We start from the raw sequence: 26,619 nt of genomic DNA, 5'->3' as shown, positions 1-26,619 counted from the left end.
GGGTGGGGGTGGGGGGGGAAACCTGGGTGGTTCAGTGGGTTAAGTCTCTGACTTCAGCTCAGGTCATGTTCTCCAGGTTCAGGTTCGGGAGTTCGAGCCCTGTGTCAGGCTCTGTACTGACAGCTTGGAGCCTGGAGCCTACTTCTGATTCTGTCTCCCTCTCTCTGCCCCTCCCCCCCTTCATGCTTTGTCTCTCTCTCAAAAATAAACAAACATTAAAAAAAAATGTTGTGGGTTCCTAGACTTGATACTAACAGTATTCTAAATACAGAAACATGTTGTATTTCGACCAGCCTGGTTCTTGTTCTAAAGGAGTTCAATTATCCTTGCAGTGCTTAATAATTCACCCAGAAAGCTTTTGTTGATTGTCAAGCTTCTGTTGATTTTACTATTAACCACCCACATGCTTCCAAATAATTATTCATCAGGCATTTAAGTTACAAATTCTATTAACAGTGCATGCCACTGAGTTCCTGATCTTGCATGTTCTCAAACACCAAATTTATAAAAATGCATGTTTTCATGGCATCCAATATACTGCTGGAATGTGAAAAATGGTAAGGAAAAAAAATGAGACAATACGATTAACGTTGTTTAATAATACTATTAACAAGCCTTGAACTACTACACAAAAAAGCTCCTGCTTACATGAACAAAAAGCACTGAGGACTGTAAGAGGTACACTTAAGGATAAGGAGTACCTTAAATGCCTCAACATTTAGGCAGAAATCATGCTAAAATGTACACTAAATATGACAATACTTTTTTCTAAAGCACAAAAACACAGTCATAAAAATAAGAACTCTGGAGATTCAGTTCAACCTTTTCATTCTAAAAAGCAAGGAATTCAGAAGTTGGGTGTTAGGGGCAGTCACAAAGCCACTGTATACTCAAGTGAGGATAACAACAGAAGTCCTCAGTCTGATGTTAAACACCTCCCGAAAAATAAGCAAAAAAGATAACAATAACAGTTTTTTAACCAGGCAAGAGTGGCAAAAACTGATGGTGAATGAAGGCTTTAAAAAAATTAAAAAAAAATGAATGCTACCCACAAAACAAAGACAAAATTACAGAAATTGTTTACTTAGAAGTACTCCTAGCAAATGGCAGAAAACATGAAATAATCTCTGATAATTGCTTTCAAATTAAAAGCACAGGTTTTAGATTATTTAGCCATAGGCAACGTTAGGCAAGTTAAACCAATTTCTTCTACAAAGTGGGGATTAAGGAGTACCCTCCATAGGGACATAGAGGATTAAGTGGCAGAATACATGTAAACTAATTTTAAAAGTACTTGATACATATTAAGTACTCAAAATAATCCTGCTTTTGTTTCATTTCAAAATTTTTTTGAATTTATTCATTCTGAGAGAGCAGGGAGAAGCAGAGAGAGAGGAGAGGGAGAATCCCAAGCAGGCTCCGAGCTGTTAGTTGGGAGCCCAACTCGAACTCAGGAACCATGAGATTATGACCTGAGTCAAAATCAAGAATCAGAGGCTACACTGACTGAGCCACCCAGGCGCCTCTCATTTCAAAGCTCTTTTGAGTGGGGCACCTGGGTGACTCAGTCAGTTGAGCATCTGACTTTGGCTCAGGTCATGATCTCACGGTTGGTGGGTTGCAGCCCTGTACTGAGTTCAGAGCCTGGAGCCTACTTAGGATTCTGTGTCTCCCTCTCCCCCGCTCACAATCACTGTCTCTCTGAAAAAATAAATATTATAAAAAACAACAACAAAGTTCTTATGAGTTAGCTGGTAAAATCTTTTTCCTACAAAGTAAAAACCATTCAATAAACAGAGACATACTTTTAAAACTCTGAATAGCCGAGAAAGTTTTCTCTCAATTTCCATAATGACTTCTTTTCCATCTTCTCCAGTCATTCGACTTAAAAGCAGAAAGAACACAAGGTTATGCAAATGACACACAAAAGAAATTATAATTATTCCCTAAAATACTCACTTGTATACTCTTTTCTACAATTTGTTAGAACTCTACCAATTTGATTGGTCCAGTGCTTAAAATACTTAATACTTGTATATACAATTTATCATGTAATAATGTCCAAAATTAACGCAGAAAAAAACCCTAAGAATAACTTTTGCATCCAAAGTGTACACATTTGGACAGTATCACTATGTGAAAAGGAAACATGAAAACCTAGCTCCAATTACCAATTTACTAGAAATTTACTGTGCCTTTATAGTTTTGTGCCAATTGTTACAATTGTTAGCATTTCCAAATAACTACAGATAATTCAGCAAAATACGATTTGCAAAGAAAAAAATACTGCAAGGCATTTGCAATTAAAAATGAAACCCAGGTTACTGTTCCCTATTAAAAAAGCAATTCTGGGTTGCCACGTTGCCCCAAATACATGGGCAACTTACACTGAAAACCATCCCGCCAGCACACCCACTTCTAATGCAACTTAAAAAAAAAAAAAAAAATGCTTCGCCTGCGAGACGCACGTGCGGGCTTCCTCATTCCAAACACACGCCCTGAGCGCTGCAGCAACACCGGGGACGTCACTTAGCACGCAACACCACCCCCCACCTTGCCCACGACCCCGGCGTCCTCATAGCAGGCAGACTTCTAGAATACACAAACTGTTTTGCGTGCCCCACCGCAACTATCTCCTCCCCAACCCCAGCGGGCCTTACCTGGTCAGAGTCAGGTAAGCGTCGGTCTGCTCTCCAAGGGGGGCGGAAGGGTCTTCCAAAGTCTCCAACAGCGGCGCCAGGGGGCTTGCACCAGGGGCCGTCATGTCGGCCACCCTGAGGCACGAACCGGAAAAGGAGAAAATCCAGTGACCGACAGAAACAGCCCCGCAGTGGCTCGGTCGGAGTCCGGGCCCCAGACCCGAGCGCCCGACCCCAGCTTCACTGCACCACTGCGTCTACATGCCTGGCCCCTGGCCCCCAAATCCAAGACTCTAACCTCCTCCTGAGCCTCGCAACACGCAGCCGGGTCCACGCTGCGCTCCGGCCCAGGCCCGCTCCCGCCACCACTTTCCCGGGCAGCTTTCAACAGTGGGAGGAGACCCGCGGGGGGCGGGAGAAGCCCAGGGAGCAAGGCACCTCGCCGCGAGGGGGCGGAGGGTGAGCCTCACTGAGGGTTCCTCGCGGCCTAGCACCGTGACCCAATATTTACCCCACGTACGAAGATCAGGACTGCGTCCTCTCCGCCGCTACCCCGCGGCACCCGGACGCAGCCGGAACTCGACTTTCCCGGCTCGGGCTGTTTACTCTCGCGTGCGGCTCGCTCCCGCCTAGACCAAGATGGCAGCGGGGGCGGGCCCACGAGCGCGCGGGAGCAGGGCAGGCCTGACGGGAGAGCCTCGAGCCAATCCAACAGGCAGCGGCGCGCCTAAATCATCGATCGCCTCCCTGCTCTGTCGGCTGCTTAGTCTCTCCCATCAGGGCATCTTGCAGGTGGGGGTGTTAGGGCCTAAATTTAAACGGCGAGGGACTTGAAATTCAAACTGTGAGTGAGTCGCCGAAGTTCATCAGACTAAACTTAGTGGGCCTTCAGACTCTTTTCAAACTCCAAGCCCTGTGCTTCTTGAAATATTAGCAACAAATCATATAGTAAGAGGAGATGGGACCATATTGTAATGTTTAAGACTAGGAGCTGCATCGGGGCTTCTGGCTGGCTCAGTCGGTTAAGCGTCGTACTTCGGCTCAGGTCATGATCTCACGGTCCGTGAGTTCGAGCCCCATGTCCGGCTCTGCTGACAGCTCAGAGCCTGAAGCCTGCTTCGGATTCTGTGTCTCCCTCTCTCTCTGATCCTCCCCCGTTCATGCTCTGTCTCTCTCTGTCTCAAAAATAAATAAACATTTTTAAAAAATTAAAAACAAAAAAGACTAGGAGCTGCATCTAGGTTGTTGTATATTCAAAACCTAGCTCTGTGTGACGTTAGCAAATTAAACAACCTTTCTATGCCTCAATTTCCTTCTCCAGAATATAGCAATGATGTTTGTAACTACTTCAGGTGAAAGTGAAGTGATGAAAGGTAGGAGAATCCTAGGGTTTCCAAATTTTAAGTGTACATAACAATGGCCTGGGGATATTCATGATTAAAGTGCAGATTTCTGGGCCCCACCTTTAGACATTGTGATTCAGTAGATTTAGGTAGCTCCTGAGGATCTGCATTCCTTTATTTAGGCCCCAGGTGTCGAAGGGCGGGAGGTTGGCCAGGACTTCGCACTTGGAGAAAGGACTGGAAACCCTTGACGAACAATTAATATGCTGCTCCCCTTATCTTAGGCCTCTGAGCACTGTCGATATCACCCAGGATTGTATCAACTTCAACCCGGGCATCTAAGGCCCAACAGCAAGTGGTTCGTCCACTTCAGCTTAACAGGTTTCAGATCCCCTACCCCGAAAGTCTCCTCTTACCCTGAGCACAGCTATCAGCTCCAGAGGTCAGGACTGCCTTTTGCCCTTCTCTGTTCCTAGCCAAGTGTCTGCCAAACTAAGTGCTCAATACAGAGCATGTTTCTTAAGCAAAAAAATGAAAGAAGAAAGGGAAGGAGACATAAACAGATCTTGTGAGCCAAACTACAGAAATTGAGGGCTTAAAAAATTGTGAAGACTTGTGTCTGGGTGAAATGTAGAGACACTATAGAAGAAATGGTAGAGAAAGGTTTTCAGTGCAGCGTGATAATGAGTTCTATAACCTTCAGAGGAATTTGTTCCTCATTTTCTGGGCTTTGGCAAGACAACACAGATACTGAAGAAAGTAAAGGGATTATTAGACAATAAATGAAATACATGGTTAGGTTCACAACATTAAGATTTCAGTATAGTAGAGTTGTTGTGTTGGAAAGAGAGAGGACTTGAAACCAATTTTTTTAATGTGACTATGAGATGAGATTAGTGAAAAGAACATTGAGTTTGCCTTAAGACAAATACCTCCGCCCAATCCTTTTATGCCTTCCTCTGCTTTATTCTTCCAGCACTTATCACTACCTGATATTGTATCATATGTCTATTTTTTATTGTCTATCTCTCCCCATGAGAATGTAAATTCCTTGAGTATAGGGACCACAAAGAAGAGGTTGGGGTGGTCATGTTGCTCGTACCTCTTTCAAATGCATAGTCCTTTGATCTTAGTAAAATGTTTGGTAGCATTTTATCATTGTCACTGCCAGTGACTGAAATCCTTCAGTGGTTCCCATCAATCATAGGATAAATTTCAGGGGGCGCCTGGGTGGCTCAGTCAGTTAAGTATCTGACTTCAACTCAGGTCATGATCTCAAGTTTGTGAGTTTGGGTCCCATGTCGGGCTCTGTGCTGACAGCTCAGAACCTGGAGCCTGCTTCAGATTCTGTGTCTCCCTCTCTCTCTGCCCCTCCCCTGCTCCTGCACACATGTGCATGCTCTCTCTCTCTCTCCCTCTCTCTCTCTCTCCTAAAAATAAATAAACATTAAAAGATTTTTTTTTAAAAAACTATAGGATGAATTTCAAAACATGGAAGTCTATGATGATTGGGCCACTGCTAACACTTCATATCCAGCCTTACCTCCACTTCAGCCAAGTTCGAAACAGTCTGCAGGGTCTCTATTCTGTCTTTGAAGATCTGTGTTGTTCCTAGTGTTTAGAACATTAATTCCCTTTTTCAAGTGTAATAAACAAGGGTGTATTAAAATCACAACTTTTTATTAAATCCTTCCCTTATCTACTCTTCCCCCGAGGAAAAGTAAATGCTTGCACCTCCATGCTGACATAGCTCTTTATTCAGAAATCTGTTGAAATAAGTATCTTGGTAATTTATTATTGTTTATATATGTCTGCCTTATATGTCTGCAGTGGCAGAGTTGAGGGTTGGTCTTAGGACAATTGTTCTAGCCTAATCTGAATCAGTGTCCCTCCCTCTTTTTTGGTATTTTCTCAGACCTCAGCTAAAGTGCTAAGAGATTACAGAGTCATTAAGACAAATCCCCTTCCCCACCCATAACCCTCTCTCCACACCCTTCCAAATGAGATTACTATCCCCGAGCTTCTCTTTTATAGAAATTCTAAAACTACCACCATGAATCTTGTCTTGCTAGGCAATAAGTTCGTAGTACCTGGCACCCAATAAGTACATTCTGAATTAATTTTTTTTATTTAAAAAATTTTTTTAAATGTTTTTATTTATTTTTGAGACAGAGAGAGACAGATCATAAGTAAGGGAGGGGCAGAAAGAGGGGGAGACACAGAATCCGAAGCAGGCTCCCAGTTCCGAGCTGTCAGCACAGAGCCCGACACGGGGCTTGAACTCAACGACTGTGAGATCATGACCTGAGCTGAAGTCGGAGGCTTAACCAACTGAACCACCCAGGCGCCCCATTCTGAATTAATTTTTTATGTATTAATTCATCCGTCTTTTCATTTAATCATTTAGCTAATATACAATTTCTATCTTCTTTGCTTATTCAAATCCTGCATCTCTTTTTGTCCTCAGAAGATCATGAAAAGCCTTGCACCTTGCACCTTGCACAATCCAGTATTGCTTCTAACTTCACAATTTCTGTCTTTAACCACATCATTACTCAGCAGATATCAACCCTATAATCGTAGGTCTCTCAATGACTCCTTTTTCCTACTTGCCCCCAGTAGTCCTTATGATTCTTTCTATCTAATAATTCTTAGACCTGTCCACCTAATATCTACCTAGGGTCTCAATTTATGACCTTAACATAATCATTTCAAGATTATAGCATGCTTTTCAACTGCTTTTTATTGAGTGCTAGGTGTTACCTGGACAGTATCTCTTTTATTCTTCCCAGTGGTTTTAAGACAAAAAAGTACTTTGCTTGAATTTACAAATAAGCAATGTGAAGCTTACCTAGTAAAATAGAGAACTTTAATGTAGTCATAGTAACTCTAGAGCTAACCTACTTAAGTTACATTCATTCATCAATATTTAATGAGATCTCCCCTGCATAAACCACTGTGGTGGTGTGGTTTTCATAGTAGATTTATTCTTGAACATGGTAAGAATTCAATATAAAGAGTCCTATGGATGCTCACTATTTACAGGACCCCTATAGTAATTCATTTAGTGAAGTATCCATCTGTAATCCAAATTACTAGAGTTAATGCAGTGGGCCAGCTTTGGAACAAAATAGATGAGGATTCAAATACTGGTGCTGCCACTGTGTGACTTGAGATCTTCCAGAAAGATGCTTAACTTCACCATGTCTTCAACAATAAAATGAGAAGAAAAATACCAACATCAAAATTCAGTAAATGGTAACTATTGTTGCCCAGTGTCTAGCATAAATGCTAGCACATAGTATTTAATAAGTGCTTATTACACGAATACATGAATATACTAATTAAAAGTTTTGCAATTTTTTTTCTGAAATGTATTCATTAGTTTAATTTTCATCATTTAAAAATTGTGGACTTGGGGTGCCTGGATGACTCAGTCAGATGAGCATCTAACTCTTGATTTAGGCTCAGGTCATGATCGTGAATTCAAGCCATGTGTTGGGCTCTGTGCTGACAGTGTGGAGCCTACTTGGGATTCTCTCTCTCTCTGCCACTTCCCTGCTTGTGCTCTCTCTTTCAAAATAAATAAAATAAATAAACTTTAAAAAATAATAATAAATAAAAATAAAAATTGTGGAGTATAAGAGTTCTGGGCGACATTTGAAATGTTACCTACCATGGTAACTATTTTACAGAATTTATTTAAAGAAAGCTCCACTTTGAGGTTTTTTAATTTCCGCGTTTTCAATCGATCCCCTGATGGACTTTGCAACAGGTAACACATGAAAAAAAAAAAAAAGGTTTTTAAAGATTATTTTATCCCATCAGCTAGTTCATATACAGTAAATACACACAGCTAATAATGCCCAGTGACCTGTGACTAGCCTGAAATCTGTTACCCTTACATTCAGACTTATCCCACAATGTTATCAAATCGTAATAACCAAGAGGTTCTAAGCTTTAATCTTCCCACTGAGCTGGGCAAAGAGTTTCTACTATTTATGACCAAACCAACTCTTTTTTAGATGAGAAAATTGAGCCCCTTTGAGTTCAAATGAAGAGAGGCAACATAGTATAAGGGCTAAACCTGGAGTCCAGTTAATAAGGTTTGAATCTTTGCTGTGTGGCATTGTCAAGTTACTCAACCTCTTGTACCTCAATTTCTTTATCTGTAAAATGGGACTAATTGCACTTACCTCATAGGTATCTGAGGTATAGGTAAGTTCATAGACAGAAACTGCCTCAACAATGACTGGGTACATGTTATAAATATTCAGAAAATGTTAGCCAGAGATTCATTAGTTTCTCGGATTCAAGTAAGACAACATGTATAAAACCACAAATGCTTCCAAAAAGAAAACCCCAGGGGCGCCTGGGTGGCGCAGTCGGTTAAGCGTCCGACTTCAGCCAGGTCACGATCTCGCGGTCCGGGAGTTCAAGCCCCGCGTCAGGCTCTGGGCTGATGGCTTGGAGCCTGGAGCCTGTTTCCGATTCTGTGTCTCCCTCTCTCTCTGCCCCTCCCCCGTTCATGCTCTGTCTCTCTCTGTCCTAAAAATAAATAAACGTTGAAAAAAAAAATTAAAAAAAAAAATTAAAAAAAAAAAAAAGAAAACCCCAAATCCCAAAACCCAAACCCTATTTTCATTTAAAGTGGTTTCCTAGTCCACATTAAAATAATGTGACTATAGCCATCAGCAATAACTTAATGTTGTATATCTTGAAGTGTGATTCCAGAATCAGTGCATCAAAATCCCCGGGGAGCTTCTTTATATGCAAATATCTGGACCATACCTCTCAGAGCTACTGAACCAGAAGTTCCAGGACAAGCCCCATAATCTACATTTTTAATATGTACCCCAAATGATTCTTTTTAGCATCAAATCTGAGATTCCTACTGTGTACAATGCACAAATTTTCTTTAACTTTTATAGCAGAAATCCTTTGCCTATGTCTCAAAACATTCATGGAGAAAAACAAAAGTCTTTTATAAGCTCAAGAACTACAAAAATAATTGAAACTGACAGCTTTGAGGAGCCAAAAGGGAAAGTGACTCATTGTTATGCTTCAGGCCTTTCTGGACAAAGAACATAATTACAAATTTAGAAAATTAATCCATTTTTAATTCATCACCAGGAGTAGTCATGGCAGGATTAAAGGTTCTATTTTTCTTGATCACTGGGTTAAGGAAATTTTTCTTAAACTGTCTAGTCTATTAAATTAATATAACTGACAATTTTAAATCCCCTAAGTGTAGTATGGATAAAACAGAATTTTTATTTGTAAGCTTGGTTGTCTGCTCTCATATGATACTAGTGGAAATACAAATTGGTACAACCTCCAGGAAGGACAATTTGTGGTATTTATCAAAATTTTAAGTTCTCAAAGTTGTTTTTTTTATCAAAAAAAAATTTTTTTTAACGTTTATTTATTTTTGAGACAGAGAGAGACAGAGCATGAACGGAGGAGGGTCACAGAGAGAGGGAGACACAGAATCTGAAGCAGGCTCCAGGCCCTGAGCTGTCAGCACACAGCCTGACCCAGGGCTTGAACTCACAGACTGCGAGATCATGACCTGAGCCGAAGTCCGATGCTTAACCGACTGAGCCACCCAGGTGCCCCAAGTTCTCAAAGTTTTGATGCAGAAATTCCACTTCTAAATGATTACCCTACAAGTGTACTCACTCATGTGTAAAATAAACTATGAAGACTTTTGTTCATTGCAGAGTTGTTTGTAAAAAAAAAATTTTTTTTAGACAAAACCAATGCTAAATAGATTATGGCACATCTATACCATAAAATACTATACAACTCTCTATGTGCTAATATATAGTGCTTTCCAAAATATATTTGATGGAAAGAAAGTTTCACTAAAAGGAACCAGATTTTCTTAGATAAATAGCTAATTCTAGGGCTGGGGCTGAAAAATGTATAAGAGCCTGGAACATCTTTTTGTGTCAGAAAACAAACAAGTGCTTAAAAAGTTAGGAAACATGTTAAAAGACCCCAGAGACAGCTTGAAGGGCTCCCATGACTGAATCTGGAATGATAGATTATAAACTATTAAATAAAAAAAGAATCTATGAGCCCCTAGTGATACTAAAATATATAAATAAGTAAATGCAAAAATAAATAAATAAATTTATATTTATATATATTACAGAAGGAATAAATAATAAATATATATATACATGCATATGTATATGTATATATGTGTGTGTGTGTGTGTGTGTGTGTGTGTGTTTATGTATGTATATATATATCAGAGAAGGAATGGCAGAGTTAGGAAATCACCATTTTGCAACCATGATTGTAATAATTGATTTGGGCAATAATCATCAGTAGGTACTAAAACCATTTAACAATGCAGCGCCTGAGTGGCTCAGTTGGTTAAGCATCCAACTTCAGGTCAAGTCATGATCTCACAGTTTGTGGGTGCGAGCCCTGCATTCGGCTCTGTGCTGACAGCTCAGAGCCTGGAGCCTGCTTCAGATTCTGTGTCTCTTTCTCTCTTTGCCCCTCCCCTGCTCCTGCTCTGTCTCTCTGAAAAATAAACGTTAAAAAATAAAATAAAACCACTGAGCAAAAGTCTGATGGGGAACAGTCTCAAAATATCTCCCCTTAAGACACTTATCAAGTAAGAAGAAACAAATGGTAACTTTACAGTGGAGACACCTGTGAAAACCATCAAAACTGGTACAGACTGATATGGTATGCCTGTTAAAAATTCATAACCTGAATCTATCCATGAGGAAAAAATCAGAAAAACCGTAATGAAACATATTCTATAAAAATAAACCAAAACTGGGACGCTTGGGTGGCTCAGTCGGTTAAGTGTCTGACTTCTGCTCAGATCATGATTTCATGGTTCAGAGTTTGAGCCCCACATCAGGCTCTGTGCTGTGAGCTCAGAGCCTGAAGCCTGTTTCAGATTCTGTGTCTTTCTCTCTCGGCCCCTACCCTGCTCATGCTCTGTCTTTCTCTCTTAAAAATAAAATAAGCATTGGGGCACCTGGGTGGCTCAGTCGGTAAAGCGGCCAACTTTAGTTCAGGTCATGATCTTGTGGTCTGTGAGTTCGAGCCCGTGTCGGGCTCTGTGCTGACAGCTCAGAGCCTGGAGCCTGTTTCAGATTCTGTGTCTCCCTCTCTCTCTGACCCTCCCCTGTTCATGCTTTGTCTCTCTCTGTCTCAAAAATAAATAAATGTTTAAAAAATAATAAAAATAAATAAATAAAATAAGCATTAAAAATTTTTAAAAAAAATAGTGAACCCATTGTATGTTAACATAAACATTATATATAATGATAAATAACAAGGTTTTATGAAAAAAAATAGAAACATGGAATGTTTTACTTTTTTGTAGGACTAAATAGAAGACAGCTGAGTTCTCATAAAGGCTTATGCCTTTAATTTATTGTGCTATGTTGCTTTTTTGAAGAATAGGAAGAAAACCCATCCTGGAACAAGTATGTAGTTAGAAGAGAGAGCAGTATTTTAATATCTTTTACAGACAATTGTGGATATTCTTCTTTGATGTAACACTGGAACTTGATAAATAATAGTTTCTTAAAGATTAATTGCAGTGTAGGCTTCTGGGTGGCTCAGTTGGTTAAAGTATTTGACTCCAGAGCTTAGCTCAGGTTGTGAGTTCAGGCCCCATGTTGGGCCCCATGTTGGACCTTGCATTGGGCCCCACATTGGGTGTGAAGACTAATTTAAAAAAAAGATTAATTGCAATATGGAATCTGAAATCATATTAATGAACTTTTTATAGGCTGTTACATTAAAATACATTGGTCTGTCTTGAATTTTGAATCAGTCTTTTGCTCATGCATGACTTTGTATCAGTATGCATTGGTCATTTGAAAAGTATTAAGTCATTGAGTTATATGGCTGTTCCAAATCTTGATCAATTTCATTATACATTACCAAACATCACATTTGTTAATACCACTCCCAGTATCATCAGAAAGTTCTTTCTATTGGTATATATTTAGTAGTCGAATTTCTGTACGTGAGAACATTTAACTTTATAAGGCTATGGCAACTTGTTTTCTAAAGTGGTGTTCCCAGTTTATAATCCCACAAGGCAATTTTATAAAAAATCTCATTGATCCACATTTTTTCTAATACTTGATAGTTTTAATTTGAACCAATCACACTGTGTAAAATATCTCACTGTGGTCTTGATCTGCACTTTTCTGATTATGAATTTGAGCAACTCTTTATATTTAGTCTCTTATGTGAAGTAGATGGCATGCCTTTCATTTATTCTTTTTTCTAACAGTTTTATTGAGATAATTCACATTCTGTACAATTTACCCATTTGAAGTGTACATTTAAGTGGTTTTCAGTATATTCATAGGAGTTGTACAACCATCACTGAAATCCATTTTAGATAATTTTCATCACCTCAAACAAAAAATCTTTGTACTTTTTAACTGTCACCTCCTTCTCCACCTAATACCACTCCATCCATCCCCAAGTAACCACTAATTTACTTTCTGTCTCTATAGACGTGCCTGTCCTGGACATTTTATATAAATGGAACCATAATATGTGACCTCTTGTGACTGGCTTCTGGTACTTAGCATTTTGTTTTCTAGGTTTACCCATGTCAGAGTATGTATCAGTACTTCATTCTTTCTAATTGCTAAATAATATTCTATTGAATGGTTATACCACTTTTTGTTTATCCATTTATACGTTGGTGGATATTTGAAGTTAAATTAAAATCCTGGTCCAAAGCCAAATTAGGGGTTATAATTAAAGAACTCCCTAATCTTCAAAGATATACAAAATTTTACTACAGAATCCAGGATGCTTTATAGATGCTTATTATTCTGGACTATAGATCTGTCCCAACTATAACTTAAAGGGAAAAATGTCTAAAATCAGTAAGGCATGAAAGAGTTGATTTTAAAAATGTAGCTGTGAAAAACTTTCAAATATAACAACAACAACAAAATACACCACATGCACATGCGCACTTTCTTTCTCTCTCTCAAAAAATTAAAAATAAAATAAAATAACAACAATTAAAAAAAAATTAAAAAAAAACAAAGTGCCTAGCTAGCTAAGTTGGTTGAGCACCCGACTCTTGATTTTGGCTCAGGTCGTGGTCTTGAGGTTCGTGGGTTCAAGCCTTGTGTCAGGCTTTGTGCTGACAGCATGTGGAGCCTGCTTGGAATTCTCTCTCTCCTCTCTCTCTAACCTCCCCAACTTATGCTCATACATGCACTTTCTCCCTTTCTCTCTCAAAATAAATAAATAAATTTGAAAAAAAAATACACTATGTAAAGCAATTATAGAAGCCTTTCCTTTAAAGATAGACTAGATAAAGATTTAAAAAGTTAAGTAAAAATACAAAATATACTTCAAGAAACTTTCAAACAGTACTCTATTTTATTTTATTTATTTTTATTTATTTTTTTTAATTTTTTTAATGTTTATTTATTTTTGAGACAGAGAGAGACAGAGCATGAATGGGGGAGGGGCAGAGAGAGAGGGAGACACAGAATCTGAAGCAGGCTCCAGGCTCTGAGCCATCAGCCCAGAGCCTGACGCGGGGCTCGAACTCACGAACCGTGATATCGTGACCTGAGCTGAAGTCGGACGCTCAACCGACTGAGCCACCCAGGCGCCCCATCTATTTTAGATTCAGTATCTGAAGTGAAAGGAGGCTTGTCTTCTATTTTTATAAGTGGGCTTACACCTAAATTAGAGGACTTAATAAAAAATAAATTAATTTGAATGTGTGAGATTGCCAGTTTAGAAAATAATCTGTGGCTCAATATTTTGAGATAGCTTTAAAAACAAGCTATAGAGGCACCTGGGTGACTCAGTCAGTTGAGCATCCAACTTTTGATTTTTGCTCAGGTCATGATCTCACAGTTCCTGGGATCAAGCCCTGAGTCACTCTCCTCTGTCTCTCAAAAATAAATAAATAAGCATTAAAAACAAAAAGATAGAAATCAATACATCTATGGCTCTCAAGGTGAAATAACCCAAAACGTCTCTGTTTTCTAAGATGTGGGAGCCTATACACAAGAATATTTATAAACATAATGAGCAGAAGGGCCATTAAACAAATTACATACCACACTGGTGTGAAAACAGGACAACTGTCCACAAATCTGTCCAGTGATACAGGTAGCTGCAAGGTACATAAGAGTACTCAACAATCCCCAGTCCTTTTTCCAATTCCCAAGGGGAAAAAAATTGCTTTCCTGTTTATCACTCTATCTAACATTAGTTTCACCTCTATAGCAGAGCAAAAATTTAAAGTTGTCTAAAAAGGAAAAAGAAAGACAAATGGACTTTTCATGAGAAAAGAACAAAAAAATTTATTATTTTAGTTTGAGAGAGAAAGCGGGGGAGGGACAGAGGAAGAGAGAATCCTAAAAATGCCCCATGCTCAATGCAGAACCTGATGGCATGGTCGGGTGGGGGCGGGCTGAATCCTAGGACTCTTTATTTTAGTTAGAGAGAGCAGTGGAGAAAAGAGAGAGCAGGAAAAGAGAGAGAGAGAGAATACTAAGAATGCCCCATGATCAGTGCAGAGCCTGACGGGGGCTGGATCCCAGGACTCTGGGATCATGACCTGAGCTGAAATAAAGAGATGGACGCTCAACCAACTAAGCCACCCAGGCACCTGAAGAAAACAATTTTTATTAACATAAAATGACAGTGCCAGATTGTTTAAAAAAAAAAAAAGATCAAGTTGAATATATACAGTAAATTATGAAAGAATTGAGGAGAGATAAACTTTATTTTCTTTGGTTTAATAGAACCACTCAAGTAGTCAAAATCCTTAACAATTCAATGTCTAAGCTATAATTGTTATTTTGAGATCATTATCAGAAGAATATTCTTTATTCTCTGTGGTGCAGTATTGTACAGAAAATAGTCAACATAGCAGGCCTGAACTGCTATCCTTGAAAAGGCACGTTTGCGAGATTGGCTCTTAGCTGGTATCTGGGAACTTAGGTTTTGGGAAGGTTCCCTACATTAACTGATAAAGGTGGCTTACTGAATTTTTTGTATGAATAATATGCTTTTTACTGAATACTTGCTCTTCTTTTTGAGTGTGGAATTTGGGTATGTGCCAGGTAGAGGGTGCCTACACAATTAGCCCCCAGTAGAACCCCAGGCACTGAATCTTTAATGAACTTCCATGTTTGGCAACATGGCACATGTTTGTCACAACTCGTTGCTATGAGAATTAAGCATGTCTTGTGTAACTTCACTGGGAGAGGACCCTTGGAAGCTTGCGTCCAGTTTCTCCAAGAATATGTCCTGGTGCCTTTTCTCTTTACTGATTTTGTTCTAAACAGTATATTGCCTATACTCTTGCCTATACTCTTTAGCCTATGGGTCATCCTAGTGAATCATTGTACCTGGAGGTGGTGTTCGGGATCTCTAATCAAAACACTTACAAACGTAATAAGTAAGATTTACTTTTAGAGAAAAATATACAGCAGCTCTTATACACAATTAGATTATAGTACATCTTGATATGAGAATTCATATACTATATATAATTTAGGAAACTACCCCCCAAATAGCTATGGTTCCAGAATTCCTATGGATGAAAGACTCCACAGACTAGGCATTTTAACTAGGAGCAGAGCCTATAAGATTACAGATTGATTTTTTTCCTTGATTTATATAAATCTTTCTTTTTGTACAAGCAAGCATGTACATGTTAGACCATGCTCTATGGATCTTAACTCATTAGGAAAACATTGCCTATAAAACCTATCCCTTAAAGAAGAGGCAAGGGGCACCTGGGTGGCTCAGTTGGTTGAGCATCCAACTTCAGCTTGGGTCATGATCTCATGGTTCAGGGGCTCAAGCCCCACGTCAGGCTTTGTGCTGACAGCTCAGAGCCTGGAGCCTGCTTTGGATTCTGTGTCTCCCTCTCTCTCTGCCCCTCTCCCACTCATGCTCTGTCTCTCGCTGTCTTTCAAAAATAAATAAACATTAAAAAAAAAAAGTAAAATATGGAGCAGGTGGATGGAGTTGTTGGGGGAGGGCAGTAGAGAAACAAAATAAATACACCTCCTTGTCCCAGAGCAATTACAAGCTTCAACAAATATGTCAAACTAGCCTCAGATCTCATATTAGACTTTAAGTCTATGTTGCTACACATGATAAATCACTGTGGCTAGCAGAAACCACTCAATATTTTTTACTTATTAACTAATTATGAATTATCATTATTTTCTCTGTATATAACCAAATACTGTTGTAGCAACTTCATAACCCTACCCCATAGAGGAGAACCCCATACTTGTGTTTCTGTAATTCAAGATTTCCATGATCAGAACTTTTTGTTGTTGTTTGGTTGGTTTTGTTGTTTTTAGCACCAAATTTATCACTTTTTAAAAATGAGATTTTTCCCAAAAGTGAAGAAAAAGAAACAAATCCAGTGTCTGCATTCCCAACTGCAGCCTTGATTCTGGAATACCTTCTTCACTCTGAGATCAAGTTGGCTCTCTGGGAATCCAATGGTGATATATGGGTTGAGGGTTCCTCTGTGATGGGTTTCTCTCTGCCCCTCTCCTGAGTTTTAGGGATGGATTTTTCATTGTGGATGTGGTCCTCCTCACCTTCTTCCAATGCTGTGGAGAGATGGCCAAAATGGACTTGAGAGGAAGGTTGGGGATCCAGTCTTCATCTATCTCTGGGGATGACTGGTCACTGGTCAGCATGAGGGTGGCAGAGGTGGGGCGGTGCCTGAGAATCTGCTCTACCAGCTTGGGGTCAATGGGCAACTCCAGCAGCAGGACTATGAACTGGATCTTCCAGGAGTTGTTGTCTTGCACCATGGGTGGGGCTCAGAGCTGAGGCAGGTGCTCTCCCTCTTAGCTCCAGCCCAGCCCCAGCCCCTAGAACAGAACTTTCGATGCTATCCTACCAAATCTCAACTCAACATCGTTTGTTGACAGTTTTATATTAAAAATAAAAAATATATATATTAGGCTTAATATATAAAATATCATCTTGTATCTCTTATAAAATCCAATTTCTTACCAAAAGCCAAATTATTCAAATAATGGAACTAAGATCCTTTCTAGGGTATATTAAATTGTTAGTAAAAAAAAAAAAGTAATTTTTAAAGTAATTTTTTTAAAAAGTAACCTTAGAGAATAATTTGCTTCTTGTTAAATGCTTTTTCTGCATCTATTAAAATTATCGTGTGGTTTTTATCGTCCTCTTGTTGATGTGATGTATCACGTTGATTGATTTGTTCATATTGAACCACGCTTGCATCCCAGGAGTAAATCCCACTTGATCCTGGTGAATGGTTATTTTAATGTATTGTTGGATTTGCTTTGCTAGTATTTTGTTGAGGAATTTTGCATCTATGTTCATCATAGATATTGGCCTGTAGTTCTCTTTGTGTGTGTGTGTGTGTGTGTGTGTGTGTGTGTGTGTGTGTGTGTGTGTCTTTATCTGATTTTGGAATCAGGGTAATGCTGGCCTCATAGAATGAATTTGGAAGCTTTCCTTTTTCTTCTATTTTTTGGAATCATTTGAGAAGAATAGGTATTAACTCTCCTTTAATAGTTTGGTAGAGTTTACCTGTGAAACCATTTGACCTTGGACTTTTGTTTGTTGGGAGTTTTTAAATTACTGATTCAATTTCATTGCTTGTAGATGGTCTGTTCAAATTTTCCGTTTCTTCCTGATTCAGTTTTGGGAGATTATATGTTTCTAGGAATGTATCCATTTCTTCTAGGTTGTCCAATTTGTTAGCATATAACTTTTCATAATATTCTCTTATATTCCTTTGTATTTATGTGGTGTTATTATTTCTCCTCCTTCATATCTGATTTTGTTTATTTGGGTCTTCCGTCTCTCTCTCTCTCTCTCTCTCTCTCTTTTCTGAGCATGGCTAAAGGTCTATCAATTTTGTTGATCTTTTCTTTGCTTTTTTTTTAAACATACAGTATAAATACTTTATTAACAATTACAGATCATCCCTGTGAGCTGAATGGTTGATCCAGACATCAAGAACCTAGCCACAAGTTCAGCACAACCTCCGAGCTTCTTGCTCTGACTCCAAAAGGGTGAGAATGTTGCCCTCATGCTTGGGGCCTTTCAAATTGCAGAAGATAGAGTAGCTCGTGTAGTCCATGAACTCCACAGGCACCTGTGTGCACTGTCCCTGAGAACTGGTCCTGCCCAGCACTTTGGTGACCCTAGCCAGCTTGAAGGGCTGCACACAACTTGTGTCCATGATGGTGGCAGGGTGGCCGTTGGGTGGAGAGCTCAATTTTGTTGATTTTTTCAAAAAACCAGCTCCTGGTTTCATTGATCTCTTCTATTGGTTTTCTTTTTTTAGTTTCTAATTCTTATATTTTTGCTCTAATCTTTTAGATTATTTCCTAATTATTTCCTTCCTTCTACTGGTTCTGGACTGTTTGTTCTTCTTTTTCTAGCCTCTTTATATGAAGGATGGGTTGTTTATTTGAGATTTTTCTTGCTTTTGAGGTAGACCTGTATTGGTATAAACTTCCCTCTTGGAACTGCTTTTGCTACATCCAAAAGGTTTTAGACCTTTGTGTTTTCATTTTCTTTGGTCTCCATGTATTTTGTGATTTCCTCTTTGATTTCTTAGTTGATCCATTCATTGTTCAGTAGCATGTTGTTTAACCTCCATGCATTTGTGTTCTTTACACATTTTTTCTTATGAGTTAATTTCTAGTTTCAAAGTGTTGTGGCCAGAAAAGATGCATGGTATGACTTCAATCTCTTTGAATTTGTTGAGACTTGGTTTTGGCCTAAACATGTGATCTATTCTGGAAAATGTTTCATGTGCACTTGAAAAGAGTATGTATTCTATGTATTCTGCTGTTTTAGCATGGAATATTCTGAATATATCTGCTAGATCCATCTGGTCCCATTTGTCATTCAAGCCACTATTTCCTTGTTGATTTACTGTTTGGATGATCTTTGGGGTGTTAAAGGCCCCTATTATTTTGTATTACTATTGATTATTTTCCTTATGTTTATTATTAGCTGCTTTATGTATTTGGGTGCTCCCATATTGGTTGCATAAATATTTACAATTGTTACATCTTTTGTTGTAATTGTTGGATTGTTGTTTTGTTGGATCATTCCCTTTATGATTATATAGTGTCCTTTTTTGTCCTTATTACAGTCTTTGTTTTAAAGTCTATTTAGTTTGGTACAAATATTGTTACCCCAGCTTTCGTTCCACTTCCATTTGCGTGATAAATGGTTTTCCATCCTTTCACTTTTAATATACACTTGTCTTTAGGTCTGAAATGAGTCTCTTATAGGTAGCATATAGATGGGTCTTTTTGATTTTTTTTTTTTATCCATTCCATCACCCATTGTCTTTTGATTGGAGCTTTTAGTCCATTTATATTCAAAGTAATCGTTGATAGGTATGTAGTTGTATCATTTTGTTACCTGTTTTATGGTTGTTTTGTAGTTTTTCTGTTTTGTAGTTTTTTCTTCTCTTTGTTTCTCACAGTTTATTGGCTTTCTTCAGTCATATACTTGGATTTCTTTCTCTTTATATTTGTGCATATCTATTACTGGTTTTCAGGTTTTGGTTACCGTTAGGTTTATATATGATATGTTATGCATATAACACATAGCAACTTAATCTATATTAAGTTGATGGTTGCTCATGTCAGAACACAATCTTTACTCCTCTCCTTGCCACATTTTAGGTATATGGTGTCATATTTTACATCCTTTTATTTTGTAAGTCTCTTGACTCATTTTTAGAGATATACTTAATCTAACTGTTTTTGTGCTTCCCACTTTTCTCACTCCTACTTTTGGTCTTTCTTTTGCACTCGAAGAGTCCCCTTTAAGATTTCTTATAGGGCTGCTATACTGGTCATGATTTCCTTTAACTTTTGTTCATCTGGGAAACTCTTTATCTCTCCTTCTTTTCTGAATGGTTTCCGTGCTGGATAGAGCATTGTTGGCTGCAGGTGTTATTCTTTCAGCACTTTTAATATGCTGGCCTGCAAAGTTTCTGCTGAAAAATCAGCTTAAAGCCTTATGTGGTTTCACTCATATGTAACTGTTTTCTTTTCTCTTGCTGCTGTTAAAATTCTCTCATCATCACTACTTTTTGCTATTTTAACTACTGTGTGTCTTGTTATGGACCTCCTTGGGTTGGGAAGTTTTCAGCTATTATTTCTTCAACTAAATTTGCTGTACCCTTTTTTCTCCTTTTTTCTTCTGGGATCCCTGTAATGTGAATGTTATTATGCTTGATGGTCACTGAAGTTCCTTAGTCTATTTCCCTTCTGTTCATCTTGATTGATTTCCACTACTCTTTCAGGTCACTAATCTGTTCTTCTGTTTCCTCTAATCTGCAATTTATTCCATCTAGTGTAGTTTTGAGTTAAGAGTTCTTCATCTTTGATTTTTTGTTTGCTTATTTTCTATGTCTTGTTCAGGCTCTTTTCTCAAGTCCAGTGAGTATCTTTATGATCATTATTTTCAATTCTCTATCAGTCACATTACTTATCTTCTGTGCCATTTAGGCTTCTTGCTGTGCTTGTCCTCTTCTTTCATTTGGGACATAGTCCTCTGTCTCCTCATTTTATCTAAATCTCTGTGTTTCTATGTGTTAGGAAAGTCAGCTACATCTCCTGCTCTCGAAAGTACTGGACTTATTAAGAAAGAGGTCCTGTAGTGGCTCTCTTTGCCTGTTGTGGGCAAGGTTTGTTCCCTATGTTTTTAGTGGGCCATTCTGGGGCCACCTTGGGCTTAAGCTGAGTCAGACTAGGCATTTGCCAGAGATGTGGTAGCACTGGACTTAAGTTCAATGAGAGTGCAGGGTGTGTGGTGTAGCACCATAGGTTCTAGTGGGAGGGAACCTACAGCTGCCAGGGATAGAGGTAGACCAGGTTGGAGGGGGTGGGTCCATAGGAAAATGCAGGATGTAGGGCTCACTGTTAGTAAGTTAGGTAGGGAGTGTTGGAACCAGATTGGTTCCTGCAGGTATCCATGTGTTTATGGGGGGGGGGGGGAAGGAGGGAGGCAGAGAAGGTAAATGGTACCTGCCAGCTCCTTTGTTTCTGGAGAAGTTTTCCAATGATCCCTGTCCATCTAGCACAGGCTCTGAGATTAGACAATACATCTTCTTCATGTATACCCCAGGCATTTTTCAAAGTGCTGCTTCCATGCTATATCTCCATGGACTGGTTGTTGTGCTCTCTCTGTAAGAGCAAACACTCAGCTTCCTTTCATACTGCTGGCTCTCCCATGCACCCAGTGATTTAAAACAAAAAATTTTTAATGTTTATTTATTTATTTAGAGAGAGAACATGAGTGGGGAGGGGCAGAGAGAGAGGGAGAGAGAGAATCCCAAGCAGCCTCTGTGTTGTCAGAGCTGAGCCTGATGCAGGCTTGATTTCACAATTGAGTGAGATTATGACCTGAACCAAAATCAACAGTCAGACACTTAACTGACTCAGCCACCCAGGTGTCCTGCAGTGATTTTTAAAGTTCCAGGTTTTAAACCTTGCTGATTGTAAGAACTTGAAAAATTCAGTCCCTCTGGTTTTCAATGCCAAATGTTATGGAGATTCATGTTCCCTGTGCGGGCTCCCTGGTGTCAGAGTCTGTTTCCTTGCCTCTCTGCACCACGGCTCACTCTCTCCCACAGACAGTCCCACAGGTCTGTTTAGCTCCCCACCCTTTCTCTGCCCTTCCTGCCCTCTTCAATGTGGCTTCTTCTCTACATTTAGCTAGGGATTGTCTATTTTACTAGTCTTTGTGTTGTTTTCTTTATACTTTTTTAAAAATACTTATTTTTGAGAGACAGAGAGACAGAGCATAGGTTGGGGAGGAACACAGAGAGAGGGAGATACAGAATCTAAAGCAGTCTCTAGGTTCTGGGCTGTCAGCACAGAGCCAAACACGGGGCTTGAGCCCATGAACCATGAGATCATGACCTAAGCTGAAGTCGGATTCTTAACCGACTATGTCCCTGGGTTGTTTTCTAGGTTATTTACACTGATGTGTTATCTAGTTGTATCCATAGTACGAAGTGAGCTTAAGGTCTTCCTACTCCTCCATCTTCCTAGGAAGTCCCCATAATAACTTTTTTCTTTTTAGGAGAAAGAGAGAGAGTGTGAGCAGGGGAAGGGGGCAGAGGGAGAGAGAGGAAGAAAGAAAGAGAGAGAGAGAGAGAGAGAGAGAGAGAGAGAGAGAATCTTAAGCAGGCTCCATACTCAGTGCAGAGCCCAACACAGGGCTCAATCCGATGACCCTGGGATCATGACCTGAGCCAAAATCAAGAATTAGATGCTCAACAAATTGAGCCACCCAGGTGGGTCCCCCATGATAACTCTTGAAGATAGAAAATGTGCCAGTGTTCCATTTATTGCTTCTCAGCTCCAAATACTATCTTATTTGCCTCTGAAAATGAGTCCTTTAAAATGTATCCTTTGAAGCGCCTGGGTGGCTCAGTCGGTTAAGCAGCCGACTTCAGCTCAGGTCATGATCTCACAGTCTGTGAGTTCGAGCCCCGCGTCGGGCTCTGTGCTGACAGCTCCGAGCCTGGAGCCTGTTTCAGATTCTGTGTCTCCCTCTCTCTGACCCTCCCCTGTTCATGCTCTGTCTCTCCCTGTCTCAAAAATAAACAAAACGTTAAAAAAAATTTTTTTAAATAAAAAATAAAAAAATAAAATGTATCCTTTATGTGTAGTGCAGATTATTAAGCTATGTCAGTAGAGGGCACTGGAGAGATGGAAGGAAGGAGCTTTCCATTCTGGTTGCAGTGTGCTTGCTCAGCAAGTTTCTGCATTGCACAAGGCTTCTTCAGCATCCAGCTTCTACAACGGGTCAGCAGCTCCAGCTTTTCCTGGCAACCACCTCAGATGATTTTGCCATGGAGGGTCTTCCACAAGACACCTCTTTTTGAACAGGTTCCCTAGGCAGGGTGCTTTCTAGCAAGTTCCACCAACACTACACCACAGTGACTTCTCTGACACCCAGGAACCATAGAATTCATTCTCTCCAGCAAGGTCTGGTTTTCTGGGGGGCTTTTCCTCAGGTCCTCTATCTCAGTCATAGGGATTGTGACAGCTCCATTTATCTGCTTATATCTCCTTGTATATTTAGTTTCCACTGGTCAATCACTTGTTGTTCCACTCCCGTGTTGTGGTTAATAATTCTTTGTTATGGGTCTTTATATATGTTTTTAAAAAAAATTTTTTTTGAGAGAGAGAGAGTGTGTGCACTCACACTCACAAGTGGGAGAGGGGCAGAGGAAGAGAGAGAATCTTTTATTTTTTTAGAGAGAGATCATTTTTTTTAAGTTTATTTATTTTGAGAGAGGAGAGAGAGAGAGAGAGCACAAGTAGGGTAGGGGCAGAGAGAGAGGGAGAAAGAGTAGAATCCCAAACAGGCTGCATGCTATCAGTGCAGAACCCAATGTGAGACTCGAACTCAGGAACCGTGAGATCATGACTGGAGCCAAAGTCAAGAGTCGGACACTTACCCAATTGAGCCACCCAGGAGACCCTAGAGAGAGAGTCTTAAGCAGGCTCCACGTTCAGCACCGAACAAACAGGGGGCTCTATCCCACAACCCTGGGATCATGACCTGAGCCAAAATCAAGAGTCAGACACTCAACCAACTGAGTCACCCAGACACCCCTATAATTCTTGGTATTACAGTTTCCCCGTTCAGATTTCTTTATGGTTTCTGTCTCCTGATTGAACTCTAGCTGATACAAATATAAAACATACATTCTCTATCACTTAACTCTTGGCATATAGTAAGAATGTATAGATAGCCCCCTTAATATTCTCCACTTGGCTTTATGATTTTTAAGCTAATTATATTTCATGTATCATATTGCATTCTAAATAAAAGACTAATACTAATTCATTCCTTCACTTAATTAAGGATCTCCTATGTCAGTCTCTGTTGCAAAGGCCTACAGATACAACAGTGGAAAACAAAAATCCAGCCAAAATCACTGTTCTCATGGAGCTTACATTCTAGTGGGAGATCAAATCCAGGTAAACAATTAAACTATGTAGTATGCTAAATAGTAATAAGTTCTAAGGATAAAAATAAAGTAGGGAAGGGGATATGAAATTTTAGGGAGAAGTTAATTGAAATGAAAGACCCAGGAAGACTTTATTGAAATTGTGATTTTTGGGTGAAGATCTAAAGGCAGTGATTGAGTGAGTCAGGTGGCTATCTGGGAAGAATATTCCAGGCAGAGGGAACAGCATTTGGCTTTGAAAACCAGAGAGGCTGAATTTTGCAAGTTCTTACAATCAACAGGGCTTAAAACCTAGAACTTTAGAATTCACTGGGCTCATGGGAGAGCCAGGGGGATGAAAGGAAACTAAGTCTTTGCTCTTAAAGAGAGAGCACAACAGCCAGCCCATGGAAATATACTCTTGGAGGCAGGAGTATGCTAATGTGTCAAAGTATAATAAGTACACCAGTGTGGCTAGGGTACAGATGATGGTGGTGGAGGGAGTGAGGGGAGAAATAGGAGATGAGCTGGGGGGAGTTAGAAGAGGGAGCCAGATCATGATGGGTCTGGGGGTTGACTTTGGCTTTTCTTCTGAGATGACAGGCTCTCACCTCCATCAATATACTGTTATTTTAAGAGTTCTTGTTTGTGCTTGCAGAATATTGATTACAAATTCTTGGTACTTTAAAACAGAAAAACAAAAAGAACCCTTTTAAGATTGTTCTGTAAGTGATCCCCATTCACTGCAACAGGAATAGAATTTCAGAAAATGATGTGAATAGTTATTTGTGTACTATGTTTTACATGTAATTTCAACTTAAATGAACATCTTGATTCAATTAAATCTAATATTGTGTAACTTTTTTGGGGGACATCATGAGATACACTGAAGTTACTGAGCCTTAGGCAAGTAATAATCCTATTTATAATTGTTTGACAGTCAAATACATACTCAAAAACTATTTTTTTATATTTTATAAATACTGTTAAGGATATGGCCTTAGAGTTGTGGCCCAAGAGCCTTGTTTTCAGGGAGTTTGCTTTTATACATTTAGGTTTTGTGGTATATAATACCTTCCAGTGGTTTTCTTTGCTGGGCATTTGTTCAAAAGGAGATTAAACAGCTGTGAATATATGTTTTCAGTATTTTTAAAGCAACACAAAACATGAAAACAACTTGCCTTCACAATAACAGAACCTGAAAAAAATTTTTTGAGGGAGACCAGTTGTAAAGTATATTTCTAAAAAACTTCCTTTTCTTAAAATGTTCTTTCCAGGGGTGCCTGGGTGGCTCAGTCAGTTGAGCATCCAACTTCCTCTCAGGTCATGATCTCCTGTTTGTGAGTTTGGGCACCATGTCTGGCTACTGCTGTCAGCACAGTTCCAACTTTGGATCCTCTGTCTCCAGCTCTCTTTGTCCCTCCCCCCTTCCCACTTGTGCTTTCCCTCTCTCAAAAGTAAATAAACATTTAAATAAATAAACAAGTAAATAGGGCACCTGGGTGGCTCAGTCTGTTGAGCATTTGACTTCGGCTCAGGTCAGGATTTCACAGTTTGTGGGTTCAAGACCCGAGCTGACAGCTCAGAGCCTGGAGACTGCTTGGGATTCTGTGTGCCTCTCTCTGCCCCTCCCCCCTCACATTCTCTCTCTCTCTCAAAAATAAATGAATAAACATTAAAAAAAACTTTTTTAATTTAAAAAATAAATAAAACATTCTTTCCAAAAATCTGAACTTGAATGTCATATTAAATAAAATACTGAATGTATACATATATGAACATCAGTACATTTGTTTTATTTTCAGAGAATGATATTGATATAAAGATCACCTTAAGTTGAAAGTAAGCATTACTTAAAAAGGAATCTCCCAAATCCACATATAAATATGACAAAGAAAAAAAATAGAGAAAAAAAATCTTTAAATACACCTGAGCAGGTATTAAATTGAAAATGTTCTAATAAAATAGAATTACTATTAGAATACTAAAGAATACTAAATTAGACATGCAAAAGGATGCTAAACTGAAGAAAACAGAAAATCAAGTTGTTGTTTTTTTTTTTTCTTTTAATGTTTATTTTTCAGAGACAGACATAGAGTGTGAGCAGGGGAAGAGCAGAGAGAGAGGGAGACACAGAATCCAAAGCAGGCTCCAGGCTCTGAGCCGTCCACACAGAGCCCAATGCGGGGCTCAAACTCACAAACCATGAGATTGTAACCTGAGTTGAAGTTGGATGCTTAACTGACTGAGCTACTCAGGCACACCAAGAAAATCAAGTTTTAAAAAATGCTTTACAAAGTCACTCAATAATTCACACACACACACACACACACACACACACACAATCATCTATACATATTGTAGCTCTTCCTGTCCAATTATTTTTATAGATCTCAGAATATAACTATAATGTGTCCTACCTCAGAAAGGTTTGTAAATGATTCAACCAGATCTCCAGAAGTCATTATAACCTGTCTCTGACCCTGTGTATCCTTCTTTCACTATACTATTGAGATATAGGAGAATCTAGATCAGTGATAATAGATGGCATTTAATATCATTTTAAATATTTTAAAATCTGAATATTAATTTCAAGAAAATCTTAGAGAATTTTCATTAATCATCATCATCATAA

At 39.1% G+C, this 26,619-nt stretch overlaps 2 protein-coding genes and 1 pseudogene across 6 annotated transcripts in view; all 3 read right to left on the bottom strand.

The window, feature by feature from the left end:
• Positions 1 to 3,311, bottom strand: part of RIF1 (replication timing regulatory factor 1) — a 74,154-nt gene extending 70,843 nt beyond the window's left edge. For 4 of the 5 annotated variants that reach the window (XM_023259316.2, XM_023259319.2, XM_023259318.2 and 1 more), the window contains exons 1-3: positions 3,151 to 3,311; positions 2,661 to 2,774; positions 1,806 to 1,884 (exon numbers count right to left, since the gene is read on the bottom strand). In XM_023259316.2, coding sequence (XP_023115084.1) covers positions 1,806 to 1,884; positions 2,661 to 2,764 — 183 coding nt within the window. In that variant the 5' untranslated portion in view covers positions 2,765 to 2,774; positions 3,151 to 3,311. The other variant, XM_023259317.2, reaches the window with a different exon arrangement.
• Positions 3,312 to 15,977: 12,666 nt separating this feature from the next.
• Positions 15,978 to 16,819, bottom strand: LOC109502692 (annotated as a pseudogene).
• A 1,198-nt stretch (positions 16,820 to 18,017) lies between these two features.
• Positions 18,018 to 18,377, bottom strand: LOC109503043 (40S ribosomal protein S28-like). Its single transcript, XM_045033665.1, has one exon. It carries the CDS (start codon positions 18,300 to 18,302, stop codon positions 18,018 to 18,020), a length of 285 nt encoding a protein of 94 aa, XP_044889600.1. The 5' UTR covers positions 18,303 to 18,377.
• Between the last annotated feature and the right edge of the window lie 8,242 nt (positions 18,378 to 26,619).

The sequence above is a fragment of the Felis catus genome, chromosome C1, assembly GCF_018350175.1.
Source record: "Felis catus isolate Fca126 chromosome C1, F.catus_Fca126_mat1.0, whole genome shotgun sequence".
NCBI lineage: Eukaryota > Metazoa > Chordata > Mammalia > Carnivora > Felidae > Felis > Felis catus.
The sequence above is the reverse complement of the archived record's forward strand: the minus strand, read 5'-3'. Positions and strand labels throughout refer to the sequence as shown.

What these genes read in the sequence shown, in the direction of transcription:
- LOC109503043 (XM_045033665.1), bottom strand. Translation starts at nt 18,302, where the DNA reads ATGAAACCAGGAGCTGGTTTTTTGAAAAAATCAACAAAATTGAGCTCT.